The sequence below is a fragment of the Polypterus senegalus genome, chromosome 2 (genome assembly GCF_016835505.1).
Source record: "Polypterus senegalus isolate Bchr_013 chromosome 2, ASM1683550v1, whole genome shotgun sequence".
Taxonomy (NCBI): domain Eukaryota; kingdom Metazoa; phylum Chordata; class Cladistia; order Polypteriformes; family Polypteridae; genus Polypterus; species Polypterus senegalus.
Genome location: NC_053155.1, coordinates 308,692,647 through 308,720,415, shown reverse-complemented (window position 1 = coordinate 308,720,415; position 27,769 = coordinate 308,692,647). Strand labels below are relative to the sequence as shown.

Below are 27,769 nucleotides of genomic sequence, written 5' to 3'. Positions count from 1 at the left end.
TCATAGTTTTTGTACATGTTCCAAGCAACAATATTTTTACTTTTCTTAAACATTAAGGACAATTTGTCATTCCACATTCTGTCCCACAATCGTTACTCTGATTGCCATTTCATGCCTGTCTTATGTTGTCACTAGTCTTATGTTTTGCCCCATCTGCTGTAGTTGTGATGCACGTCTCAAGTATAAAGAAATAACGGAATATCCACTGAGAGGTCAGATGATATTTTTAATTGTTAATTATGCAGGGTGATTCAAAAAGATTAATCCGATTTCAAAGTGATTTATTTCACTTGTAAATCATTAGAGAACAATGCAGTAAATTGTAATTGGTTCCATCCATCCATCCATTATCCAACCCGTTATATCCTAACTACAGGGTCACGGGGGTCTGCTGGAGGCCAATCCCAGCCAACACTGGGTGCAAGGCAGGAAACAAACCCCGGACAGGGCGCCAGCCCACCGCCGGGTGTGCACACACCAGGGACAATTTATAATACTCAATGCACCTGACCTGCATGTCTTTGGACTGTGGGAGGAAACCCACGCAGACACGGGGAGAACATGCCAACTCCACGCAGGGAGGACCCAGGAAGTGAACCTGGGTCTCCTAACTGCGAGGCAGCAGCGCTACCCACTGCGCCACCGTGCCGCCCTGTAATTGGTTCAGGTGAGCATAAAGTTTATTATGTAATTTTACAAGTGCTCAATATGACCTTTTCCAGCTGTATGGACAACGCGATAGTCAAATTCATCCCGTACTCGATTGAGCATGTCAGGTGTTTCGGTACTCAGGACTCTTTCAGTGTGATTTCGGAGATCATCCAGGGTTGTTGGGAGTGGTGGCACATAAACAGAATCCTTAACGTACCCGCCCCAAAAACGCAGTGAGATCTAGTGATCTTGGGGGCCAGAAGGGGAGTGCCAAATTGTAGGCTCCTTTACGGCCAATCCAGTGATGAGGGAGCTTGTTGTTGAGAAGTGCGCAGACTGAAGGGAGTCATCTTCCGGTGACAGTCAGAAACTCTATGAAAATTGGTATGTGATTGGTTCCTAGGCGCCTCATGGTTGTAAAAATAAAGCACTGTGAAATCGGAGGAATCTTTTTGAATCACCCTGTATTATACATTTTAAGATTGTACTGACTTTATTAAATATACTGTATCTAATTGTTAATGCACTTTATCCAATGAGGGTCAGGTGATAAGGTGCGCAGACACCACTGGCAGCTCATCCTGGCCAATCATCAGATGTTGACAGGCCAACTGCCAATTGTATTTTGGATATGTCTCCAAGTCTTGACCTGAGGGGCTGTGCCTGGCTCACCTATTCTGGGAGGTGTCCGATTAGTAAGCATGAGACAAAAGTTTCACTGGATCAAATTTCAGGATACAGAATAGTGCCAGGACAAAATGTGACCGTTTAGCATGTATTGTGTGACAGTATCATGACTCAAGTGAAACACAAAGGCAAATGAAAAAATATCTTTTGTCAAAAGCAGGGAGTTTATAAATTTGATTGAAAAACTAGACCTAAGATATAATATGCCAAAATGTATTTTATTTCAGCAGAAGCATTATTCACCGCCTGTGTAAAGATGTGAAGGTGACAGCTGTCGGCTAATGGATGAGTAGGGGCATTCAAGATGGAAATAATAGGATAGCCATCGTTGGAGCAATGTTTGATGTTAACTCAGAAAACACAAAATCCATTTAAATTTGAATGATTTTGCACTGCAGTTACTTTATATTACAGGTTTATGGGGATTTATTCTCAGATGTACAGAGTAAAATGAAATTCTCACCTGTATGTGCTAAGTAACATCCCACATATGTATCTTATATTACTGCAGTGCAGATCTTTCATGTAACTATTGAAGATTACATTGTTTTCAAAAAAAAAGATCCAGCTTACAATAACATACATTAAAACCTCTGTATTGGCACACTGTGCTAAATTTATTTTGCTGAGTTTCAGTTTATGCATATATTATAAGTAACACTAAACATACTGTACATTTCTTTTATGAAAACTAGTGGGCTTTGCCCCCTGGTCGCTTTGTTCGCCAACCCCTGGGCCTGTGCTATGCGCTAGCCTCTTTGTGGATCTGCTGCTCGCGTATGGGGATGTGGATGTACAATTTAAACAGATAGTTATTTTCATGGGAATTGTTACATATGAATAATAGAAATAACTATTTTACATTACAGTGAGTAATTAACCATATTAACAAATAGTCTTCGTCTTCTTCTTTCGGCTGCTCCTGTTAGGGGTTGCTTCAGTGGATCATCATTTTCCATATCTTCCTGTTATCGTCATCTTGTTCTGTCACACCCATCACCTGCATGTCCTCTCTCACCACATCCATAAACCTCCTCTTAGGCCTTCTTCTTCTCCTCTTGCCTGGCAGCTCTGTCCTTAGCATCCTTCTCCCAATACACTCAGCATCTCTCCTCTGCACATGTCCAAACCAAACCATATTAAAAAATAGTAAAATGTAATTATTTGAATGCAAATTGTGTTTTATGTTGCATTAGAGTTAGTCGTTGCGTAATACGATTTTGTTCTCTTTGGCTTTGAAATTAACACACAAAAACATTTTAAACTTACACTTTTACTGTAAAACCTAAGTAAAAACTATTTTTTAATAAAATTTTCGTCAATATCGCATTGAATTTTGATTCTGTGTTTGGACTTTCATTGTAACTGCCCGTGAGTCAATTTACTTCTTTCTCTCTATTAAATAAAACTACTTTTTCAAATGTTTGGCTCTGAGATTTGTTAATTGTCTTTACAAAAGCTATTCTAATGGGAAACTGTTAACGTTTTAATACGAATGGCATATCAAGATCTCCTTTGTTGTCTAAGGTTATCTGCGGAAGATGTACTGCATTACCTTTCTTGGATACATCCTTTTTTTTTACAGTAATTCGGCCGGTGGAAGACCAGATGGTGTTAACGGTTGTAGATATTCTTCGTCATATTGTAAGTTGATATTTTCATCTTCCTCACCATCACCACCAACTGTTTCAAGCAAAGTCTATTGATACGCATTTAACCAATTTGCCCTGTAACCGATCGACATTTTTGGCGTTAATTCATTTGACTTCATCGTTTCTCGGTGCTAGGATTGCCTGTGTACTCATTTTTTTCTTTTAATAACCCTTCATGATGAAATTCTTCAATAAGATTTGGACATAATGCGTCTTCTTTAATTGGGAACTTAAAAAGTGAGCAAAACGTTAAAATTTATAAGAGCTGAGAGAGCAGGAATTGTGTTTATCAAAAGCATTCACACAAATGAGAGGTGAGAGTACCATGTGCATGGTTGAATATGGTTAAGAGGAGGGCGTGATTTGAAAAAATCTCTTGATCAAAGTCTCGTCTCGCAGGACTTGAAAAAAGTCTCATCTCATCCTAGGATTTTTTTTTATATAATAGAGAGACTTCATAATGTGGGACTATTACATTATGAAGCCTGAATCGCAATATGAAATGAATTGTGGGATAAGTGTATTGTGTTCTGCCTACTATGTAGCTTACTCATGAAATGCCCAGACTACTTCAAATAAAATGGCATCAAATTTATTTATATAGCACGTTTAAAAACAGCAATAGCCGACTAAAGTGCTGTATAGCTGAGAATAATACAGCACAAAAGACAATAAACAAAAGACAATAAAATAGACAGACCTAGCTCTTATAATTATAATCAATTAAAAGTCAAAGAACAGAAATGTGCCTTATGAAGTGGTTTAAAAATAGGCTAAGTAGGGGCCAGCCTAACGTGAAGTGGTAGCTCATTTCTGAATATGAGAGCTACTACTGGAATGGCACGATCTCCCCTACACGTTAGTCTTGATTTAGGCACCAGCAGAAGCAACTGATCAATAGAACTGACTGACCTTGATGGAATATATAATTGTAAAAGGTCGGACAGGTAAGAGGTAGCTAGGCCATTTAGTGCTTTATAAGGAAACAATTAAATGATAAACTCAATCCAAAAATGAACAGGAAGCCAGTGCAGTGAGGCCAGCTTAGGAAAAATATGTTCTCACTTGTGTGTTTCGATTAAAAGACGAGCTGCAGCATTTTGGATCATCTATAAACGTGAGATAGAAGCCTGGCTGATGCCAGCATTAAGTGCATTACAGTAGTCAAATTGGGATGAAATAAAAGCCTGTGCAACTCTTTTAAAATAATTAAACAATCAAATAGATAAAAGCCTGAGTTGAAAAAAAAGTAGTTTTAATTACTGAGTTCATCTGTTTAAAATCACTATCCATAATTACACCCCGGTTTTTTACAGTGGATCTTACATAAGGTTTCAGGGAGCTCAAGTCCACGTGAGGGGCACCACTTAGCCCAAACATTAAGACCTCAGTTTTGTTCTCATTAAAATGTAAAACGTTAAAGGCCATCCAAGCTTTAACATCCTCTCGTTCACTAGCTAAGCGGATGTAAAATTTGCACCGAGGCTGGCAGGTAAGTAAGGAGGGCCATGCCCCTTTCCCCTCGGCCCGCTGTGTCTCTCTCAGATTTGTGCAAATAAATTGGTAAGGCAAGCGAACTATGATACTTAGCGCGATTAGAGAAGTCACAAAATCAACGGAATGTTCAAGCAAATTATAGAAAAAAACCCGATCTAAATCCGTTAAGTAGTTCTTTCATGAAAAGCGGACAGACAGACAGACGTTGGATTTTATATATCTAGAGATAGGTATGGCACTTACCAGTAATGAATACCATCTAAATGCTCCACACAAGTACAAAACCAACATTTATTTCTATAGCACATTTTCATACAAACAGTAGCTCAAAGTGCTTTACATATTAAAGAATAGAAAAATGAAAGACACAATTATAAAACAAAATAAATCAACATTAATTAACATCGAATAAGAGTAAGGTTCAATGGCCAGGGGGGACAGAAAAACAAAAAAACTCCAGACGGCTGGAGAAAAAATAAAATCTGTAGGGATTCCAGACCATGAGACTGCCCAGTCCCCTCTGGACATTCTACCTAACATAAATGAAACAGTCCTCTTTGGATTTAGGATTCTCACGGAAGGGCTTGATGATGATAATGGTCACGTAGACTTCTGCCTTTAAATCCATCCATCATTGTTGGATCGTCATGATGATCCACACAAGTACAAAACCAACTATTTTTATTTGTTTTATTTGGAGCTGGAACACAACTGCTGATGCTATGCTCAGAATCATACAGTGACTCAGAGGCTAATTAAAAAATTCAAATAACAACCCTAAAGTATAACCGTCAACTGCTTAAAATACATTACGTGAAACTGTGACACACTTTGTATCAATTAAAAGAAGCAAATAAATAAAGTTACAGATGACCAGCTCTGTTACTTTGAATTTTTGGATTACCGCAGACAGTCTTCATGATTCCATGGCCCTAATAGACTGTATGTGCCCAGTGTGGGCTGGGGGATCTTTTGGCCTTGGAACCCCTGCAGATTTTGCTTTTTTTTTTTCTCCAGCCTAACTGAAGTTTTATTTATTTTTTCTGTCCTTCTGGCATTTCGACCTTACCTTTTTCTTTGTTATATACTGTATAATATTATTGCATAATCTTGTTTATGTTTTATATTAACTTTCTTTTGTTTCATTTTGTAAAGCACTTTGAGCTAGTGTTTGTATGAAAATGTGCTATAGAAATACTATGTACTCTGAGGGGATTTGAAGTGCAGAAAGAAGGTATTTCTGTAAGTCATTCATTTACTGGTTTCAACATTATGACAGATGTTAACACTTTTTGTTGTGTGAAATATTATCGGCAGGCTGCTTATTTGGCTAAATCTATCGCCAATGCTTGTGTCAAGCTAATTGTGGAGCACACACAGTGCTGGTGTTCTCATCAGCACACTACTGCTTGGTACTCTGTGTGAGAGCTCAGAACACTCTTTTCGTTGTCAGTGCCCCTTGCAGCATCTCAACTTGACCCAATTTTTAGTGTTCTGTGCGTGATGTACTGAGCATATACCTTAGCGCCTGCACATTGTTGTGTCACGAGTGTCAGCTGATTTGCTCAGGAACGCTTTTTGTCTGCTGGTTCATTTCAGATCAAGGAATATAAAAATATCAGTAAAGCGTGTCTCTTTGGAGGATATGTAAATTACTATAAAAAGACATTTCTTTTTTTCTGGCAGGTGACGCTGCAGACTAACATCAGTGCCTTAGCTCACGGCTTTTATCTTTTCTACTGGATTCTTCTAACTTGCTGCTCTCATTTCAGGTGTTGCCATCTACACTGGCATGGAAACCAAAATGGCTCTGAACTACCAGTCTAAGTCTCAAAAGCGATCTGCAGTTGAGAAGTAAGGATTTCTTTGGGGAGACCCCCTACACTACTGTTTCAATACAAAGCTCATACTTTTTATTTTTTATTGTGAAAACTGCTTCACTGGGCATTCTGCAAAGCTGAATGACGTGTAAATTGATAACTGTAGTTCTCATTCTGCCTTATTTAATATGCCACAGAGATGCTTCTCTATACAGAATAATTGTGTGAAGCAGCAGTGTGCACAGTACCACTTATTAATTATGAATTTATGAGTTGACGCAGTGTGTTGTCATAGACGAGGCTCCTGCAGGGTAGCGTTTTCCTGTTTTCACTGATTACTTAGTCTATAGTTGTCATATCCTCTCAGAGTGCTATTAGATTCTGCTCAGGTCCCCCAACACACTCCCCTTTCTGTATGTCTAGTTATAATATTTATATACGTAACCAGTGTCAGCCTAGTCCAGATCAGCAGTTTGTTTAGATTAATGGCGTTACTTAATGTGGACGATGGGGTGCTTTTGCCACGGCCCTGCTGCTTTTCATTTTGACTACCTTACAAATACAGCTCTATGCTACTTCTTTGACCTATTATAGGGTTTTTTTTAGCAGGCCTCATATCCTAGGTATCTTGGCCAACAGGGAGTTTTACCTCCAGATAAACTTGGTTCAATGGTGGGAAATGCACTGTGGAAAGGGAGATCCGCTTACTGTGCCACCTGAAAGCCATGATGGTGTGGAAAGTAATAACAACAAAACATGACACACATAATTTGTAATTTTGTACTTGGCTTGTGTTAAAAAAGAAATCATAAAATCTGCTTGGAGATTCCCTGATAAAAGTTGACAGAGATGAATGCAGCAATTTATTCAGGTGCTGTGAGTACTCAGGCTGTTATCTACTCCAGATGCTGTCGGTGCCTGCAAAAATGTGAAAGTCTGGAAGTTTTACGGGGGACGCAATTCAAAAGACCCAGGATTGAGCAGATCAGCAGCTGTGGTGCTGTAGTGTAGGGAGGGATTCAAGCAGAAGATGACAAGAAGTGCTGGGCAATCGATTTAAAGCTGCAGTGTTCACATGCATCTTTAGTGCTATTCTTCGTCTTGTAATATAAGACAAAGTACAGTTACCGCACAGTATTTTTAAACTGCACTTGTATATATTCAAACAAAAACTGCAAACATTTGTATATGAATGTAAGCCTATTTTGACAGTCCTGGGGCCTCATATATAAACGGTGCGTATGCACAAAAATGTTGTGTATGCCAGTTTCTACGCTCACATCGAGATGTATAAAAAATAAACTTGCCGTAAAGCCATGCACATTTTTATTGTAGCCTCACACATTTTTCTGCTCAGTGGCTCCCAGTGTCAAAGCAGTGCTTTTATTTCTGTGCTGTTTCTTTTTTTGATTCACATCCATGACTTGGGCTGTATCAAATACACCTTGATTGTAATCATTGAGCAACAATATAATTGTGCACTGAATGGCCAAACTATTCCAACTGCCATAGCTGGTTTAGTGTTGTTAGAAGACATCTCAAATGCAGAATTAGAAGAGAGTGCATATTTATAGATGATGATTGGGACTGCTGAGTGAGAAGTCTGAGTGCCTGGGCTTTTAAGTGTCCTGAAAAACCAAGAGCCAGGCCTTTATAGTCCTCTCGGGCACGGCCATCAGTAGTGTGTCTGTCTGCGCAGAGAGTGTCGACTTTGTCGAGAGGTTTACTTACCTTGGCAGTGACATTCATGTCTGTGATGACTTTTCTTATGAAGTTGGTAAATGGATTGGGAGAGCATGGGGGTCATGAGTTTCGCTGGAAAGGGGTGTGTGGCACTCCTGATATCTATGAAAAAGGACGAAGGTGCAAGTCTTTAGAGTTCTGGTGCTTCCTGTCTTGCTATATGGTTGCCAGTGACCTGAGATGAAGACTGGACTCCTTTGGTACTTTTTTTTTGGTTTAACCTTGTGTCAAATTAACGGTTGCTCATGGAGTCCCGAATTAGGCACATTACCTGCATTGTGATGGAGTGTCAGTTATGGCACTATAGCCATGTGGCGCGATTCCCCCGATGGTGATGCGGCTCGCAGGATCCTCATTGTTAAGGACCCAAGTGGCTGGAGCAGGCCAAGGGTCGCCCACATAACACCTGGTTGCAGCAGATAGAGGGTCATTTCTGGAGGGTGGGACTGGACTGTGTGCATGCCTGGGATGTTGCCAACCGGGAACCCAAGCTGTCTCATCATGTGCTGTGTGTGGCAATGCACTGTACCAGTGCATGCTTCCTGATCTGATGATGACTGTCTTCTAAGTTGATGTCAATTTCTAAGAGCTTTCCTCTTGGAGCTGTGTGCTGAACTGGCACCGGCTTTACAAAGGCAAACTCTTGAGGAATTGTGTTCTAACTGGTTCTTTGCAAGTTCTTTGAAAGTACTTTGAAAAGGCAAACATAAAAGTGGAGTTCCCAGCAACATCTGGTTTTTCAAATGTAATCAGAGCAGTAAACTGCACGCACATTGCTACTGTAATGGCGCCGGACAAGTTACATCAGCCAGGGATGAATCACCAAAAGAATGAGCTGGCATTACATCATGTATAGTTGGAGAACCTATAAAAACGGCAGCTCTGCTCAGTCACAGGTGCTTTTTCCAGCTAGTGTGGCAAAAGACAAGCAGTCCTTTTAAGGACAGCGATAGCAGCACCATAACCACCTGGAGTCACATCCTCAGCATAGGGGTCAACTTTTGTCAAATTGTCTGAAACTTAATAAAGAGATGGTTGAGCTCTGACTTCTCATCAACTTCAATATCTGACCACTTCTTTTTTATTTCAGGGCACTGTGCTACTTTGTGAACTTAAACTTTCCAGTGTCTTGACCATGCTGTATCACTCAATGAATTTCCTTCTGTTGCTTATACCACTGCTTAAGCCAACAAATAGCACAGTTTTCCTTGCCTCCACTTCACATTCCCTGAAATTGTTCTTTTTTCCATTTGCTTTTTCTGTTGTCTTTTAACAAAATACCGAAAGGAAGGGGCTATTTATATTGATTTGGATGTTCAAATATGCAAAATTGTGGGAGGAGTCGAGTTGAGGTGTAGGCACGTGCATGTGTGTTAAATTTCATGTTCATTGAGATTTATAAGGGGAAGTGTGTGGAACTTGATGTAAACACAGTTATATGCATCTGGATTTTTTTGTCCATACACCATTATACATAAGGCCCCTGGTGTGTGTCTAGTGTAGTGGTTTTTAAGTTCAGTGTCAGTGGTCCGATGTTGCTACAGATTTAGTGTTTAAACTTGTTTTTCTAATAGTGAGCTGTTTTTACTCGACTTGATGCAATTGTTTAATTTGCTGATTTTTTTTACTGCTTTATCTTGTTTTAGACATTCAGAAAAGTGCAGGCATGTGAGAATTGTATTTATAAGAAATTTAGAAAGTGGAAAGGTAAATGATGGCGGTTAAATAACAACAACAAAAACATGACACAAATAATTTGAAATTTTTATACTTGGCTTGTATTAAAAAATCATTCAGTTTAAAATCCACAATCAGGATCTGCTTGGAAATCCCTGAGAAAAGTCAATAGAGATGAATGCAGCAGTTACTTGAGGTGCACTTAGTGCTCCGACTGTTACCCTCTCCAGATGCTATCAGAGCCTGCAAAAAGTTGAAGGTTTGGAAGTTTTTGGAGGGACACCATTTAACAGTCCCAGGGTTAAGCAGATCAACAGTTGTGATGCTCTGGTGTAGGAGTGAACACACTTAAAGCCAAGGACCCCAAAATGTTGTGCCACCTGGCCAGGGCCCCCCACTAATATAAACCAAATATTGACACACAAGTGATTAAATGTTACGTGTTATCTCGAGACAAAATGTTCTCAACCTTAATTCTTGGTGTAAAACTATCAGAAACTAAAATGTAAAAACTAAACATACCATTATTTTATTCTTATATTAAAATGCAATGTTGCATTTGGGGATTTTTTTAACAAGAGATTACAGATATATTTGTGTAGGTGTATTTCTTTTAAAATGTTGTTATGTATGATCAAATGCTTTAATAATGAATTGTGTTACCATACAGGTATAATATTGAGGTTTGATTTGGAATAAAAATTAGAAAGCTCAATATTTTTAATTTATACAGTTACTTATGAATTCAGATGAAAAAGAAAAAGAAAAATAACTAACAAGTTACATACAACTTTGGCAATGGAGCATGCTCCCTGGGGAGTCTTGAGCCCAATAATGATTGGTCCAAGGAGGTGGGGAGTGAGGGGATGCTGTCACTTCATAGCTAATGTGAGAGTGGGAGATGATGAGTGCAGGACATTTGACTACCAGCTGCAGTGTCCACATGCATCTTTAGTGGCATCCCTCATCTTGTAATATACCCCATATGAAAACGTACAGTTAGCACCCAGTATGTTTTTTTTTTTTATTTTATTAATTTTATTGTAATCATTCTATACAAATAGACCAACTTTTACAAAAAATAGGATTGAAACCAAGTTGCCCCCTCGCACCCAGTATATATTGTAAGAAAAGGCGCAATATTGCGCCCGACCAGACAAGGAATGGACCCGGAGGCTCGTATAAAAACAAAGAAACTTTCATTTTTCTTCAGCTGGAGGACATGTCTTCCCCATAATCCCGCCAGCCACAGCACAGTCCCAAGTACAGTAAGCACCACACTAACACTCATTTTCTCTCTTCCACCACCCCTCCTCCACAAGCTTTGCCCTCCTCCTCCTCCCGACTCTGGCCGCTGGCTCCCTTTTATTGGGTACCTGGAAGTATTTGATTGCCAACATCCGGCTGCACTTCTGGGTAAGGCGAAAACAATGCCCAAAAGCCGCTCCTGTTGCAGCACCCTGTGGCTACGCCTGCAGAACCTCACAGAGCTGCTAAGAACTCCAACCCCCATGAAGCCCTGGGGAAGTCCGAGGCACTGCTGCAAGCCAGGTAGGCTGCTATCTAGCATCCAGGGGGTGATACTGGGCTTCCCACCCTTGTCCCCTGGCAGATGTGGTTGAAGGGGCATCCCGGCCAGGCATGGGCCCCGGCCATCTGTCACAATATTCAAACTAAAGCTTAGTTTAAATATAAATATTTGTATTTGAATGTATGCCTAATTTGACAGCCCTGGTGTGTATCTCGTGCAGTTGTTTTGAAGTTCAGTCCCAGGGGTCTTGTGTAGCTGCAGATTTAGGGCCAGGTTATACTTGACGCCCAGAATGCTGACATGTATGCATCATGGCTGCCGCATGGCTCTTTTCATGTGTCTTCTGAGCACGTCGTCAGAAATTAATGCAACACATGCGCAAATTGCAGTACCAGCAAAACTTTAGGTAAGTTTTGGTAAGTTTATGTGATGTGAGCATCACTGTTTACTATCAACATCTCCATAGTGACCAACATGCCTGTCAGAACAACTGGCATCAAATTGTCAGGTCTTAGTAAATGGATGTGAAAACATGCAAGATGAAATGGAAGCAAATTTGAGACAGATAAGTCTGAGCAAAGTGAAAAATGTCCGAGAAAAGAAGTGGGGATTCAGTCATTTCAAAATACATACATTTAAAGGTCTCACATTCCATCTTCTGTGTTACTCTTGCCATCTTTTTTTTTTTTGGCACCTTCACATCATCATCTCACACTGCCATCTGTTGGAATCCTCCAGATTTACATAAAGTAGTCAGTCAACCTCCATAGAATTCAGGCATTCAGAAAAGTGTGGATATGTGAGAAATAGATTTATAAGAAAGATTTGTATTTTTGCCAGAGCTTAAATTTGTAACTTTCTGTTGTCATTTTCCTTAATGACAAATGAAGTATGCACCAAGGCAAACAGCACTGAAGGCTAAGATGCAGCCGCCACCTGAGTGCCAGATTCACTAGTAAAGTGACTTTATGATGACATCTGGAAAAGTGGAATAAAAATCGTGATGATGTTGGCAAACTTAATTTTAAAACACAAAATTACCTGCATACGTAAATGCTTGCAGAATTCCAGTAAAGAAAAAACAAATAGTAAAGCCAGTTTTGTAATTTATGCATTGACACTAAAGCGCAGTAACACAGTATCTTAATTCTTTTAAGTTAGTAGTCGAATTAAAAGCAGAAGGTGATTGAGACAAAAATCTGCAGCCATAGTGGGGCCCCAAAGAATAAACTTGGAAAACTCCTAGCCACATGGATTACTCCTGGGTTTAGAAAAGAGTCAAGATGTGTGCGTGTGGCTATTAATTAGGTCTTCACTTTGGTAGAGGCAGCGACACATAAGTGTTGTGTCATCTAGCAGAAGCAATAATTGTATCCAGTTTCAACTCTAGCTCTACCAGAAGGTCATCTAACTTATCCTATAACTTGTACTCAATGGTGTGTCCAGTCTTACACAACAAACTGATATTCTCCTCACCATGTTTTTACCTTGACAGGTCCATGAATGCCTTCCTGGTTGTGTATCTGTGCATTTTAATCAGCAAGGCTCTGGTCAACACAGTCCTAAAGTATGTGTGGCAGAGTAACCCTAATCGGGACGAGCCCTGGTACAACCAAAAGACGGAATCTGAACGGCAGAGGAACACGGTAAAGATTTGAATAGGAAGGCCCTGTTGTAAATCGCCCGATAAACACTCATTGCCGTTCTTTCACAGCTCCAAATTATTTGTTTTAGCTTATCTGTGACCTTCCCATCTTTTGGTTCTTTCACAGTTCCTCAAAGCTTTCACTGACTTCCTGGCCTTTATGGTGTTGTTCAATTACATCATTCCAGTGTCCATGTACGTCACAGTGGAGATGCAGAAATTCCTGGGCTCTTACTTCATAACCTGGGATGAAGAAATGTTTGATGATGAGCTGGGGGAAGGGGCCCTAGTAAACACATCAGATCTGAACGAAGAGCTTGGACAAGTAAGCCTTGTTGTTTGGTTTTATACTTTGCTGAAAGTGAGCGGGACTCGTGTGTGTTTCTGTGTGTGTGTGTGTGTGTGTAAAGTATATCTAATCAGCTATGATACAAACTGGACTTCTGCTTGAGATAATCGTCTCTGACATGACTATCATTTTGGAGGTTGCATGCTGAAATTGTAATTACAAGCAAGCACTACGCACATTGGATCACACTCTTGAGCAAAAAATAAACTCATTTTTCACCATATGTTCAGATGGATCGCTTAAGGACGTACTTTACACAAATTCAACCGTTAGATGTTTGCGCTTAGCCTAAAACATAAATTCAGCACTGACATCCAAAAGAGCCAGTTGTCCTTCTGAAAAATGCTGTTTGCCATTTTAGAATTCAGTTTAATTCAATTAATTTTATGTGCACAGGCTCAGATTGCTATAATGCAATTACTGAAATAATTAAAATCAGCAGTGTAAAGGCAAACAGCACACACAGATACAGGTGTCTCAGTGCATATAAAGCGTATAAAGGACAATACTTATAAATGAAAAGTGGATGAATAAAAGATCGCATTAGCGCAGAAAAAAAGGAAATTAATCATCAGGACCAGGTGTAACTGAAAAAATAGCAGGACAAAGAGAGGTCAGAATTAAAGTGGATTTACACAATAATGGACCATCCGCTATGACAATCTGTGGACCCGCAACAGTTAAAGCAATGACAAGTTTAATTTCAAAGAAAACACAATTCGGTCAGCTGTATATTTATGATCACGGAGAAGCGATCACAACGTGAGCAGCAGAGACACAAAGTAGCAAAAAGAACAGTGGCTGTACATGCTTTAAAAAGATTGAAGGGCAGCGCGACGACAGCGCTAGGTCCACCCCACCCCCCGTCCTTCACAACGCGAGCAGCGTTATACGTCCTGCAAGAAAGAATTATTAACAATTATTGGTTTTACATCACATGAGACCAGGCAGTGAGTCATCATTTAAAACAAGTCCACAGACATCTAACCTACCAGTTGTTAGATTTGGCAGACAAGCATCATGTGCTCCCAGCTCTTAAAACAACGACATGTGACAAACAGAAGAGGCAGCTTGCAAGCACATATCATAAACATATAAGTATTCTTTTTACAAAAGTTTTTAAAGCATAATGCAAATGTATCAAATCCCAAGAAAATAAAAATCTCTTTAAATAGTATATTGCCTGCCAAAGGTAAAGTAATCCCTAATGGAGGATCGCAGCAATCGTGGGAAAGAGGTGTCTTTTCATCGGATTAGCGCTATTTCAGCTGTGGAATGGCCAAATGGGGGAGGCAGCCTAATGAATGAGGTCTCCAGGACTTAAAACAATTCCAAATCATATTATGTGATATCATCTAATGTGAAATTCTACTCCGTACTTATATAATTTTTTGTTTTTATACTGTATTGAAGATTTATTCTGTTCTATGTATTGTACTGTATTGTACTGACACCCTTCTTGTCTTCTTAGGAGAGTCAAGGCTGGGGGGCTGTCAAGAGCCTGTTAAAGCCCATTGCAGTACTTCTTGTGTGATTTTAGGCTATACAAAAAATACATTGTATTGTATTGTATATCCAGTAAACCAAACACGGGGGTGGGCGAACGAAGCGAGCAGGGGGCAGAGCTAGGGGCTCTGCCCCCTGCTCGCTTCGCCCACCCCCGTGTTTGGTTTTAAAAGTGGTATTAAAAAACACACACTTACCTCCCCATTTGTAAGCTGTCATTTACTGCCGTCACATTATGATTCTTTACACTCATAGGGATTAATTAAATGGCCTGCTGGTATGTGTATGCATTCTTCTAGCAGTTTGTTTCAAGGACTATTTACCCCGTTTATGGTAAATATTACATCTCTAATGATGAAATCACAGTTTCCTATTTTGACTCCAACATCACTTGTAGCTGCAAGTTCTCAAGTCTTCTTAAGCTCAACAAGGCCTAAACAGTTCTTTCCAGTTGTCACTACCCTCAGTGTGTGTTGATTGGGTGAAAACATGTAGAGCTGTGTAGTTACTTTCATTCTTCTTTCTTTCTAGGTGGAATATGTATTTACAGACAAAACTGGGACACTGACTGAAAACAATATGCAGTTCATTGAGTGCTGCATTGATGGGCACGTCTATGTACCACATGCCATCTGTAATGGGCAAATCATGCCTGGAACCACAGGCATTGATATGATTGATTCATCTCCCGTAGAAGAAGGAATGGTGAGACCGCTTGTTGGGAACTGTTATGGAAGCGTAAGGTCACTCTCTCCTAGGGAGCCTGCACCATTTGTGGTGTTTCGTCACTTGGGTTGATGCCCCGCTGCAAGTTTTGGCAGTCAAATCAAGTGAACCACTTTTTTTCCTTATGCACAGCTGGTTTCTAGTGTAGTGTGTGTCTCAGAGCCTCATCTAGCTTCTTTTATTTGATGCATTTCTCTCCATTCTTGCCTGGTCCTTGCAGGAAAGTGAAGAACTTTTCTTTCGTGCCCTGTGTCTATGCCACACAGTGCAGGTTAAAGAAGAGGAAACGGTAGATGGGATAAAGAAAGGGCTTCAGCAGTGCAGCAAATCTTCCTCCTCCTCAGTCTATATCTCTTCTTCCCCCGATGAGGTGGCTTTGGTGGAAGGCATGAAGCGGTAGGTTGATTTTTCTGATCTTTACATCAGGATCTGGTGCTTTTTTGTTTTATTTCCCTTCTTGGCACTGACATTCCTCATATTTCCCTTAGACTTGGTTTCACGTACTTGCGACTTAAAGATAGCTACATGGAAATCCAAAATAGAGAAGATTCCATTGAAAGGCAAGTATAAACTACAAACACAGTAGTAACATATAGAACAATTTGTCCAATACTAAAAGTGAAGATGTTACAGCCTTGCCATTCCTGGGGCTGGAGGTTGCATATTATTTAGTAATTTTATTGAATAACCATTACAGTAATGACGCTGTATTGTCTACTCTATTCCTAGGTTTGAGCTAATGGAAGTGCTTAGCTTTGACTCTGTTAGAAGACGCATGAGTGTCATTGTTAGGTCACACACAGGTAAGAGACATTAAAATCCTACATGATTATTGATGGCCATTACCGAATACAAGCCTTTGGTACTTCTGCTTCCTGCTTAGGGAATAAATTCTGCTGAAATGTCATAAGTCATTAGGTTAAAAATATGTAAGCACAAACCCAGAGCTCTCTTTACATAATGACACAGAGGCTTCAAAGCCATGGCTTCTGTCACATAAATGGTACCACAGGCAGAGAAGCAAAGTACCAACCATGTTATGTTCGGAAAAGAATTTAGTTGAGTGAATATACTGCTACCACTTTAGGTGACCATTACAAGTAGGTTGTGAGAGTGGAGAACTTTCTTCTTCAGGTCTGCATTTAAATTTCATATCAGATATAATACCCTCATCATTTCTTTCAGCTACTGGAACTAAACCTCTGTCTTAAAGAATATTGTGTCTCGTTGCATATTTTACATGTTTTAAACCAAATTTTCTTTAATACAAAAAGTCAAATGGAGCTTAAAAATACTTAGTTTCAATTTATTCTTAACATGCACATATTCAATTATGAACCTAGAGAGAGGTTAGGAGCAGCCGCTGATACAGCGCATTGCTGCAACCACCACACGACAAACCAACTCAGGATCCAGATAAGGACCTGAGTGCAGCCATGCAGCGGGTGACACCTCAGCACCACACCAGTTTAGATGGAGTGGAACAGGGTGAGGTTTTTTTATGGTTGCTGGAGTGCCAATTCTGCCACCAACCCCCAAGGTTTTTCCCTGCATGTTGGAGGGCCTACATGCAGGGATGGATGCAGATTAACGTCATACCCAGGACGGAGCAATTGCAGGTTGAGGGCCTTGCTCTAGGGCCCAGCAGAGCAGAGTCCCTTTTGGCATTTACGGGATTCGAACTGGCGATTGCCAGTGCAGATCCCTAGCCTCAGAGCCACCACTCCACCCAAGAGAGTGAACCATGAGAGCTACACAATAATTGCACATTTAGTATTAACCTCCTTGGTGTTAACCCCAAGCAAGACTCAGGCCTGGAACTCTATGCAATGACGGTTCAACCCAGTCAGACTCGGGGTGACTGTAATGATCCGCTTTTATAGCGTTAAGCCCGAGTAACGTTTATAACAGTACTCTGCTGCCATCTAGTGGATAAAATAACATTATGCTGCAAAAAATCATGAATATTTCTATGCGTTTTGCCACTGTAAGGTAACTCATCAATATGAGTGAGGTAGAGCTTTCACCCAAAACACAATGGTGTGTAAATGAGAAGCTGTAAAGCCGGTTTTAGAACAAACTGAAACTGAACCATTAGTTGAATCAAGCAATAGTGATGGCAATATAAAGTGGTTATCAGACATTGACACAGATAGTAAACTAATGCGTATGGCACTGTGCAATTGGACCACCATAATATGCCTTGTGAATTCAGTCGCCTGAAGGTTCACCATGTAAGTAGGTGTGTGGCAAAAAGGAAAAATTATTTCGATTGAGTGGAAGTAGAACAAAGATATTTGCCCCCTAGGCACTGTTTACAATGCAGCAATTGTTTGTGTAAGGGGAAATATGGAAGCCACTTAGCCTAGTGTTGTGGTAGCCTACAATAATACAAAGGGCACATTGATTGTTTGGATCAGGCACTAATATTCCATTCTCTCATACTCAAACATCAGGAAGAATATGGTAAGAAAAGTGCACAGTTTCTACTGTCCCAATTGTGACGTTAGTCTGTGTGTTGGTGACCATTTTAAAACGTATCACACGAAGGACGTGTTTTAAATCTGCAACAGTACAGCAGTGGACAATAGGCAGACCTTTTCTTTTATATCTATGTTGACATTTTTATATTTACATGTTTCTGTTGTGCATGACAATATTTGTTCTTGTTGAAAAAAAAAATGTTTTTGGCTTATTTTTTGGGGGGTAAACATAATACTAAGGAGGCTACATATCATTATTTCTCTTTTTCAGGGGATTATTATCTCTTTTGTAAAGGGGCAGATTCCTCAATATTTCCTAGAGTGATTAAAGGCAAAGTGGAACAAGTCCAAGCGCGAGTTGAGCACAATGCTGTGGTAAGACGGCTTTCTTTTGATTGTACATGAAAGGAGGAGAAATGTGTGCAGATTGTGTGTTGTAACAAATATGTGGCTGGTCATCCTGGGTTTAGCTAGTCTCCATTATCTTACATTACATGTGGTACATTTCAGGCAAATGCTTGTGTGATGTGATATTTAAGATTTAATGAGTAATACAGTGTCCACTCTGGTTGGTGCAATTAGTACGTGTTGTATGTTTACTACTTGCACTTGGGTACAATCCAGAACCCATTGTGAGAAGCTCTTAATAATTATATGAGACCTCCACACCAGCTACATTTAACAGAACTGTCATCATTAGATACCATCTTATTTTTATGCAGCTAGCAGGTACATCTTTACATATCTAACTCCTTTGTCTTCCTTGCATTTTAGGAGGGCCTGAGAACACTATGTGTTGCATATAAAATGCTCAAGCAAGATGAATACGAGAGTGTCTGCCGACAGCTGAACAGTGCAAAGCTGGCTTTACATGACCGGGAAAAGAAATTGGCAGAGGCCTATGATGAAATTGAGCAGGATCTGATCTTACTAGGGGCAACTGCAGTAGAAGATCGGTATGTGTTTTGGGAAGCATAGCTAAAAGAGTGAATGAAAATAACATGGCCTTCCTCCCACCACCCCACCAAAACTGAGTCGGCAAAGAGTTGAGATCAGTGGTTAGTGGAACTTTTATATGGCGTGAGCAATGTATGCCAAGTGTTAGAACATTAGAACAACCTAGACGATTCCTTAAAAAAAAAAAAAGTGTCTAGTTTTAAAAGTCCCTAAAGTCCGACTGTCTACCACACTATTTTATAGTTTATTCCGAGTATCTATGGATCTCCGTATAACGAAAAACTTCCTAATGTTTTTTACAAAATTTACCAGTTTCCAAATGTGTCCCAGTGTTCTTGCTGAACTCATTTTAAAATAACAGTCTTGATCCACTGGACTAATTTCCTTCATAATTTTAAACACGTAAATCAAGTCCCCTCTTAATCTTCTTTTGTTTAAACTGTAAAGGCTCGGCTCTTTTAATCTTTCCTCATAACTCATCCCCTGTGGCCCTGGAATCAGCCTAGTCACTCTTCTCTGGACCTTCTCTAGTGCTGTTATGTCCTTTTTGTAGCCTGGAGACCCAAACTGCACACAGGACTCCAGATGAGGCCTCACCAGTGTGTTATATGAGCAGAACCTCCTGTGACTTGTACTCCACACATCAAGGCGCTATATAACCTGACATTCTGTTAGCTTTCTTAATGGCTTCTGAACACTGTCTGACAGTTGACAGCGTAGACTCCACTATGACTCCTAAATCTTTCTCATAAGGTGTACTCTCGATTTTCAGACCTCCCATCGTGTATTAAAACTTTACATTTTTACTTTATCATGTTAGCATGGTGGGAATTTTCTAAATTGGTCCTGGGACGAAGCATGTATGGTAAAGCTGCACCACAGCTAAAAAACACTTGTAGATGGAGTTTGTCATGTAAATATTGATTGACGTTATTACATCCATAAGTTTGGGAGAGAAAGCAATCAGAGAAGGTTATAACTGCATCCGATATGGAGTGATGGGGTTAAAGTCTGGCTGTGTGTAAAAAGAAAATCAGAATGAGGCTTTGTCAATGGCTGAAATGTAAGGTGAGATTAAGGTTGACTCCATGACAGCTCACTGAGGACCATATTAGTTAGCAGGTCTTAATATTTAAGCGTCTTGAGTGGTTGGCCTCCATGCATAGAGTAGTTATGTAACCCACTTAATCCAGACCAGTGTTCGCATCCCAGGTCCTATCTGTGTGCAGTTTGCGTGTTTTCCCCATGTCCACGGCTCCCCTCCAGGTGTATAAAGTAGTATGTGTTGAAATTCATATTTAAAGCTAACAAAGAAATTTTTCATAAAAAAGGCTCACCATGTCTGCTTTTCATAGACTTATATTGACAATATTGATAAAGCAGAAACAGAGACAATACATATTAGTTCACATTTGTGGTGAACCCAATGATTTCATTAATTTCTGTCATCTATGTCTGTAGTACTAGGGTACTGTACCGTGTTAGCAATTATGAATGTAGTGTGAAGTCAAGCAAAATGACACCCTTTACTGGCTAACTAAAAAGATTACAATATGCTGGCTTTCGAGGCAACTCGGGCCCCTTCTTCAGGCAAGATGTAAACTATGTCATCAATGATTAAATACTTAATATAAGGTGGTGCAATTTGAACCCTAATACTATCAAAAGAAACACCTACGTGAAGTGCAGGCAGTGAAGAACATTGCAACACTGCAGCACACATTAAGTGTAGATCTTAGGTTTGTTTGTTTTCTTTTAAGGTAAACACATTCATTCTCTTTTGTAGCCTGCAAGAAAAAGCTGCTGACACAATTGAGTCCCTACACAAAGCAGGCATGAAGGTGTGGGTGCTGACGGGTGACAAGATGGAGACTGCTGCTGCTACCTGCTATGCAAGCAGACTTTTCCACAGAAACACTCAAATTCTAGAGCTGACCACCAAGAGAACAGAGGAACAGAGCCTTCATGATGTGTTGTTCGAGTTAAGCAGGACTGTGCATCAACACTCGGGCAGCCTGAGCCGTGACAGCATCTCTGGGTATGCACCTCCATAAGAAAGAAAATATTAAGTTCCTACAAGAGCGCACTCAAAGTAACACCACTTGGCCATCTTCTCTATCCATGGTTCTTATATCCCACCTCGTTCATCAGTCTTCTTTTACACCCAGCAAACTCGACTGAGGTGAAGTGATTAGAACATCCTTTGCCCACCAAGCATACCATAAGCATTATTGTCTCAGTAGGGCAACACAAGCTTTTAATAGGGTTGCTGGATGAAAACCTTATTAATACAACAGCAGGGTCTCCTGCCTGATCTGGTGGCTTAGGCACAGACTTCTAACGATGGTAGTGGTGTGGCTATTTGAGTCAAATGCGCTTCACCTTAGTATGAGTGAGGGAATTACTTTTAACACGCCCTGCTTGGATTTGCCATGCAGCCCTTCTTGTAGCAAAGAACATAATCTTTTTTGTTTCTTTTCAGGCTTTCACAGGATATGCCGGACTATGGTTTAATAATTGATGGAGCAACTCTGTCTTCAGTCATGAAGCCTACAGAAGATGGGAGCTCTGGAAACTACAAAGAGATCTTTCTGGAGATTTGCAGGAACTGCAGTGCTGTTCTGTGCTGCCGAATGGCTCCACTACAGAAAGCTCAGGTCTGCCTTTAATGTAGTTGACTTGTGTGTAGAGCAATGGCCAGTGTTGGGTAGAATATTCTTAAAAAAAGTAATTAAATACTGAATACTGACTTTACAGTCCTTAAAGTATTCAGATTTATATTCTGATTGACTACTGAAAAGGTGTAACTTATTCTCAATACTTTTAGAAAGTGATATATAGCCTAGTTCATAAAAATGGTACAAGAAGTTAAACATATTTAAATTAAATTGTGACCTGAAAAAAAAAAAAATATATATATATATATATATATATATAAATACTTTTTAAAAACCATGCTTATATTAAGTTAAAAAGTGTACTAAAAAGTAAAAAATAAGTCTGTCATACATTGCTCGTAAAATAAAAGCTTGGGCACTTTTGCTAAGATTTTATTGATCAATGAAAAGCGATGTATGAGATTACTTATTTTTTTTACTTTTTGGTAAACTTTTTAACTTAATACAAGCGTGGTTTTTAAAAAGTATTTTATATATATACCTGTATATTATTTTCAACTTTTTAGTCTTAGGTTTGTTTTAGTACAATTTTGTAATCAATATTTCAACACTTCCTTTAATATTTCTATCTGTTACTAGCGCCATCTATTAGTGAAATCTTGAACTATTCTTCATATGAAAATTTCATTTCTTAATTAATATGGATTAATTAATCAATTAGTGAAACTGATTATTGATTCATTATTGTCATTGGAAGTGAGTAAGTGTGCAACACTTTCAAGTCATTTGGACAATAGGAAGTGGGTTAAATATCGATTACAAGATTTGTACCAGACAACAAGCAGGTGAAGGTAAAAGGAGCGTGGTAATAATAAAATGCACTTCAGTCTCACACAAAACAGGAGCTCTGGTTGAACTGTTCGTAAAAAGCAGGGGAAACCAACTTTTCAATAAACATTTATTAATAAAAGTTGAATATCTGACCAAAAAATTTACTGTAGCTCATAATGTGTTTTAACCATTTCACAGGCTTGAGTTGTTCTTCTTTTAAGAAACAAACAAAATCATCATTAAAAAAAAAAACAAAGTTTGGTTATTCATTCTACATGGCATACTTATAATTAACTAACCTGCCAACTAAGTAATTCACTAAAATATTAGTATTTGCATTTAACCTATGGACATCCTCACATATAATTTCAATCAAACCAAGCAACATGTCATTTTTCAAATGATGTATTTCTCATTGAGAAATAGCAGTTCATGCTTCTTTTTAGCCTTTGAAGAATTGCTTTAACCACTTCATTGTTTTTGGATACCATTTTTCTCACAGAAGCAAAGAGTGGACATTTAATTCCCCCCTTTTACACATTCTCTTTATTTCTGGCATCTTCTGTAATAAGAGGCAAGCACATGTGCGTGTAAATTCCAGATTGCGTATTTTGTATTGTCTGTGTCTTATCTGCTCAAAGTAGTGAGAAATCAAGCAAAATGACACCTTTTATTGGCTAACTAAAATATTACAATATGCAAGCTTTCAAGGCAACTCTGGCCCCTTCTTCAGGCAAGATGTAACTTCTCACTACATCCATAATGGCTAACACAGTACAACACCCTAATACTTATCTGCTCAAATAAAGTCAACCACAGGCCACCCGTTCAAATCCCCTTTTTAACTTTATGGCCTGTTTTAAGCTTCAGTTAGACTCAGGAGGTTTAAAAGCAAACAGAATAGCCAGAATTGGCAGCGTGTCGCAAACCCTTTTACTGTATAGTTCCTCCACTTCTATAGCTCAGTGCTAGAAACATCAACTGCTACTCATTAAAGCACGCAAAAAATATGGCACAACACCACCTTTGTAAAACTGGGTAAAGACAAAACGATTTATGAAAGAGTTTAGCTTAAGTAAAACTGCCAGAATCAAAGGTGTGTTGCCAGACATTTTGCATCTACAGTGCTACACGAGAGAGGGAGCGAGAGAGCAAACGCTAGGCTTCCTATTAGTGATGGGCGATATTGTTGATTTACTTTTCGATCCGATACCAGGTGATATTGAGCCCAGTATTGCCGATACCAACACCAATACTGATCTAGCCAGAGTGTCATCGTGCAAGAATGGTTAATCGACCATAAAAACTTACAGTATGTGTGGTTATCAAATAGTCACATTTTAAAGACGGCATTAGTTGACTATTACATATAATGCCAAAGATTAGACTTCTTTGCTTATTTATTAGCAGAAATTATTAAAGAAGTTCAGTTCTTGCAAACGAGCTATAGAACAACAACAAGTGTTAGGGTTACATTTTCTCCTTGTAAAACAGGTAAAAGGCGTTTCATTTTTTGATTCAAAAAATTATTTTTAAAAATTTAGTAGTATGAAGTCATAAGTGTGAAAAAGTATAATAATGATGCAGATACCAAGAAGTGTCATTTTTGGATTCATCAGAATCACTGTCCGTTTCAATTGCACTGCCTGAAGACAGATTCACTTCGTCATCACTGCTGAGGCGAGGCTCCTCAACATCACTGCTCATATCACTGTCAAGAGCGTGCAACACTTTGGTTCATGAAAATCTTTTTTTATGAGAAGCCATTATTACTAGGAACGCCTACAGGTGAGAGGAGAAGACGTGCCTATACTGTTGCCTGGGTGACACTCGGAAATATTGCTTTTAGCATTGTTTTTACAGCCCGACTGAAGTAAAGCGAATATCGAGTAATTTTTTTTTTTTACAAAATGGACATACTAAATATAGAGAGTCTGACAATGTGTTCTAGGTATGTCCATTCATTAAGCTATAAATGTGATATACTTCCCACTAAAAAAAAACATTGATTTGTTTTTCTATTCAAACAATTACAACAACCCTAAATCAATTTACAGTACTAACACTACCTGGGTACTGCCTGCCTTTCTGGAAGGCTTCTTTAAGAGTAGACTACAGCCCTTTGGCAACCGTGCCAGGCTTTTTAGCCTGAGTGTCCGTGTTCTCTTCTGATCGCCTCTGTTGTAACTACTCATGTTCAGCAACGTGACTGACTTCCATGTATTTTACCAAGTTTGTGGTGCTGCCCCAATAATGTATGGTCTTCTGACATGTATCACATTTTGCTTTATTATTGTTCAGTGGAGTAAAAATAACTGCCAACAGCACTTTGCTTTTTTCGGCCATTGCCTCACATACACAGTCCCACTGCTTTGGTTGGTGGACCGCAGCACTGCCAGTGTGAAAGCAGGGTGTTGAAAAGTGTGGAAGGAAAAGTCGCTCCCGTTTTATACAATATGACAAATTTAATTTAATAATCATGCTGTTACCATCAAATGCTTCTTAAAAGTAATTTCTAATAAACTTGCAAATTATTGAAAATGCGTAATATCAATATTTATACAGTGATCCTTCCTCGATCGCGGGAATTGCGTTCCAGAACCCCCCGCAAAAGGTTAAAATCCGCGAAGTAAAAACCCTTATAAAATCTCCCACACTATTATAAAAATTTCCCACACAGTTATGCAGCATAAACCCTTTATATTCTCTTAGATATTAGGTAAGATTCGTTGAAATTATTTATGTAAACACACTGTTTATATACAGTAAAACCTAAATGTTATTTTAAAGATATCAAGTGCCTCCAATATCACATATGTTACAGCCATTACGATAGACAGGCCACCAGCAATAAATACGTACAATGCAAGAAAAACTGTATACAGTAAAATGTGTGTACAGTTACACTAAACGTACGTACATGTACTAAGTATGTAGAAAATTAGTTATGGGTACTCCCCAACAATGACACAACAACTTGTCCGATAACGACGAGTTTAATTTTAACAAAGCAGAGCGTTACAGCTCCAAGGGGACGTTCTTCTTCCTGCAGTCTTCAATCCAAATCCCTAAAGCAGATTCCATCCTGATTACGTCCACTTACAACTCGTTTTGCGCCCTGGTTAAAGGACACTGAGGGCCGTAGATCTTATATTCTTTTCCTCCTTTTTAATATAGCAAACCGTGGACTCATTGATGCCATAATGGTGTCCCTTCCTTCAACATATCCAAAACCTTTACCTTTTCAGCAATTGTTACCATCTACCGTTGGTGCTTGGGCATGGCCCCTAAAGCAGTAGCAGGAGCAGATTGTTTTGGAGGCAAAACGAAGGGCTTGACTATGCACAAAGATAAACACAAAAGAGCACGAAAGTTAACTCTTTACACAGCAAAACACGTTGATGCTGAATGAATGAGACGAGATTCCTGGTTAATGCAAAGCGAATTTGAATTCTGCACTCTGTCGCTGAGCCAATCAGTACCCAGGAAATTAACTGCGTGCTCTGATTGGGTAGCTTCTCAGCCATCCGCCAATAGCATCCCTTGTAAGAAATCAACTGGGACCAACTGAGGAAGCATCTACCAGAAATAAAAAGACCCATTGTCCGCAGAAACTCGCGAACTAGCAAAAAATCTGCGATATATATTTAAATATGCTTAAATATAAAATCCAAGATAGAGTGAAGCTGCGAAACTCAAAGCGCGATAGCGAGGGATTACTGTAATCTGAACATCGATGTTTAAATTAAAGGTCAGGATCGGAAACATCGATATTTTAGTATCGATCCGCCAATCCCTGCTTCCTACCAGAAACAGTTAGAACCAGATCTCCCTGTGCTTGAACATTAAATTAACTGGAGTACAAGTAGCAAACGAACAAGACAAGATATGAGCAATGCTGAAACAATGAATGCAGGACAGAGACTGAGGATCTGTGAACTGCCAAGAGAACACAGCAATATGATTCAAGGACATACATAATTCACAAATTTGCAAAGTGTAATAAAAATCTCGCCATTCTTCACTGCATTTTTCTGTATCTAGAGAGAAAACAATACCACTCATAGCTAAGGTACTAAAGGTTTACAGTATATAAATCAAACAGTCAAAAGTCTGACGATAGTTATCTATATTTTACAAATCCTTTTTGGTCTTGTGATATTATGGAAATAAACACTGTAGTCTTAAAGTCCTTATAGTTAAAACCTCTGCCATGATCGAAAGTTTCAGTAATGAAACTGGTCTCTACCTTTACTTATAAACAGCATATAAACCACAGAAAAATCACTTTTGATTGATAAGGCACACTATTCTGTCACCATGTTTGTTCGACCTGCTATTAGATAATGCGCTGAGGGAGGATGATGAAACAGATAATAGTGGAGGAATACTGTAGATATCAGCGGAGCACTGGTGAGAGATCCTGAAGACGTGAATGAACCAGTGCTTCTGGCATGGAGTATAACAGCATTAGTAGAGGTGTTCAGAGTATTTGGATTGGAATCAGAGAAGCTGGGATTAAATACAAACATAGCCAAAATGAAATGAATGAACATAATGGAATATAAAGGTCAAGAGGTGGAAAGTGTAGAGAGATTCACATATTTGGAAAGTGAGATTGAGGTAAAAGATGGCTGATGAAGATATTAGGTATTTGTTAAGTTAGAAAGAGGAGTTTGGAGATGCAGAGACCTCAGACTGCGGACAATATTATAAGTCTATAATGCACTGATAGTGCTGATAGCCTCATTTGGAGCTGAAAGCTGGATATTTAGCCATACAATTAAGTGAAGACTGGTTGTGTTGGAATGAAGATGCTAGAGACAGATTATAGGAATGAGATCACCAAGAATGATTAGTAACGAGGATATGAGAGAAAAGACTGGTCAAACGGAGCTGATGGAAATAGGTATATCACGAATGATAAGAATTGTACGTCACATGAACATCTCAAGGATAGCAATAAGAGTGATATAATAGATTCTAGTAGGAAAGAAAAGAGCAAAATAGGCAAGAAAGAGGTATAAATATATGGTAATAGAGAAAGCAAGAGACAGAGGAGCAAGGGGAAGAAACCTGGAGGAAGTGGCAGAGGATAGAGAGAAATGGAGGAAGCTTTATAATAGGTAGGGACGTAGCATTGAGGATGACTGAAGCATGGCTAACTAACTAAGACACATTACACATAGTTATTAATCAATTTTTCTTGTTGCCTGCATTGCACTTATGTATTGCAAAAGGCCAAAAGGCATAATGGCACTCTGCCCATATCTCTTAAGTATAAACTGAGGCACACTTAAACTTTACATGTTCAAAATATGAAACAAACAAAATCTTGTATTGTGATAATTGGCGAGTGCTGCTTCATCATCATTATTTATTTAGATGATGACTAT

At 39.2% G+C, this 27,769-nt stretch overlaps 1 protein-coding gene across 5 annotated transcripts in view; it reads left to right on the top strand.

The window, feature by feature from the left end:
- The window catches only part of atp11a (ATPase phospholipid transporting 11A), a 237,568-nt gene that overhangs the window by 170,882 nt on the left and 38,917 nt on the right, over positions 1 to 27,769 (top strand). For all 5 annotated transcript variants that reach the window (XM_039745892.1, XM_039745891.1, XM_039745895.1 and 2 more), the window contains exons 10-20: positions 6,260 to 6,341; positions 12,754 to 12,904; positions 13,031 to 13,228; positions 15,290 to 15,463; positions 15,705 to 15,880; positions 15,973 to 16,044; positions 16,214 to 16,287; positions 18,239 to 18,342; positions 18,742 to 18,923; positions 20,711 to 20,962; positions 21,407 to 21,581. In XM_039745892.1, the coding sequence (XP_039601826.1) occupies positions 6,260 to 6,341; positions 12,754 to 12,904; positions 13,031 to 13,228; positions 15,290 to 15,463; positions 15,705 to 15,880; positions 15,973 to 16,044; positions 16,214 to 16,287; positions 18,239 to 18,342; positions 18,742 to 18,923; positions 20,711 to 20,962; positions 21,407 to 21,581 (1,640 nt within the window). The remainder of the gene's footprint in view (positions 1 to 6,259; positions 6,342 to 12,753; positions 12,905 to 13,030; positions 13,229 to 15,289; positions 15,464 to 15,704; positions 15,881 to 15,972; positions 16,045 to 16,213; positions 16,288 to 18,238; positions 18,343 to 18,741; positions 18,924 to 20,710; positions 20,963 to 21,406; positions 21,582 to 27,769) is intronic.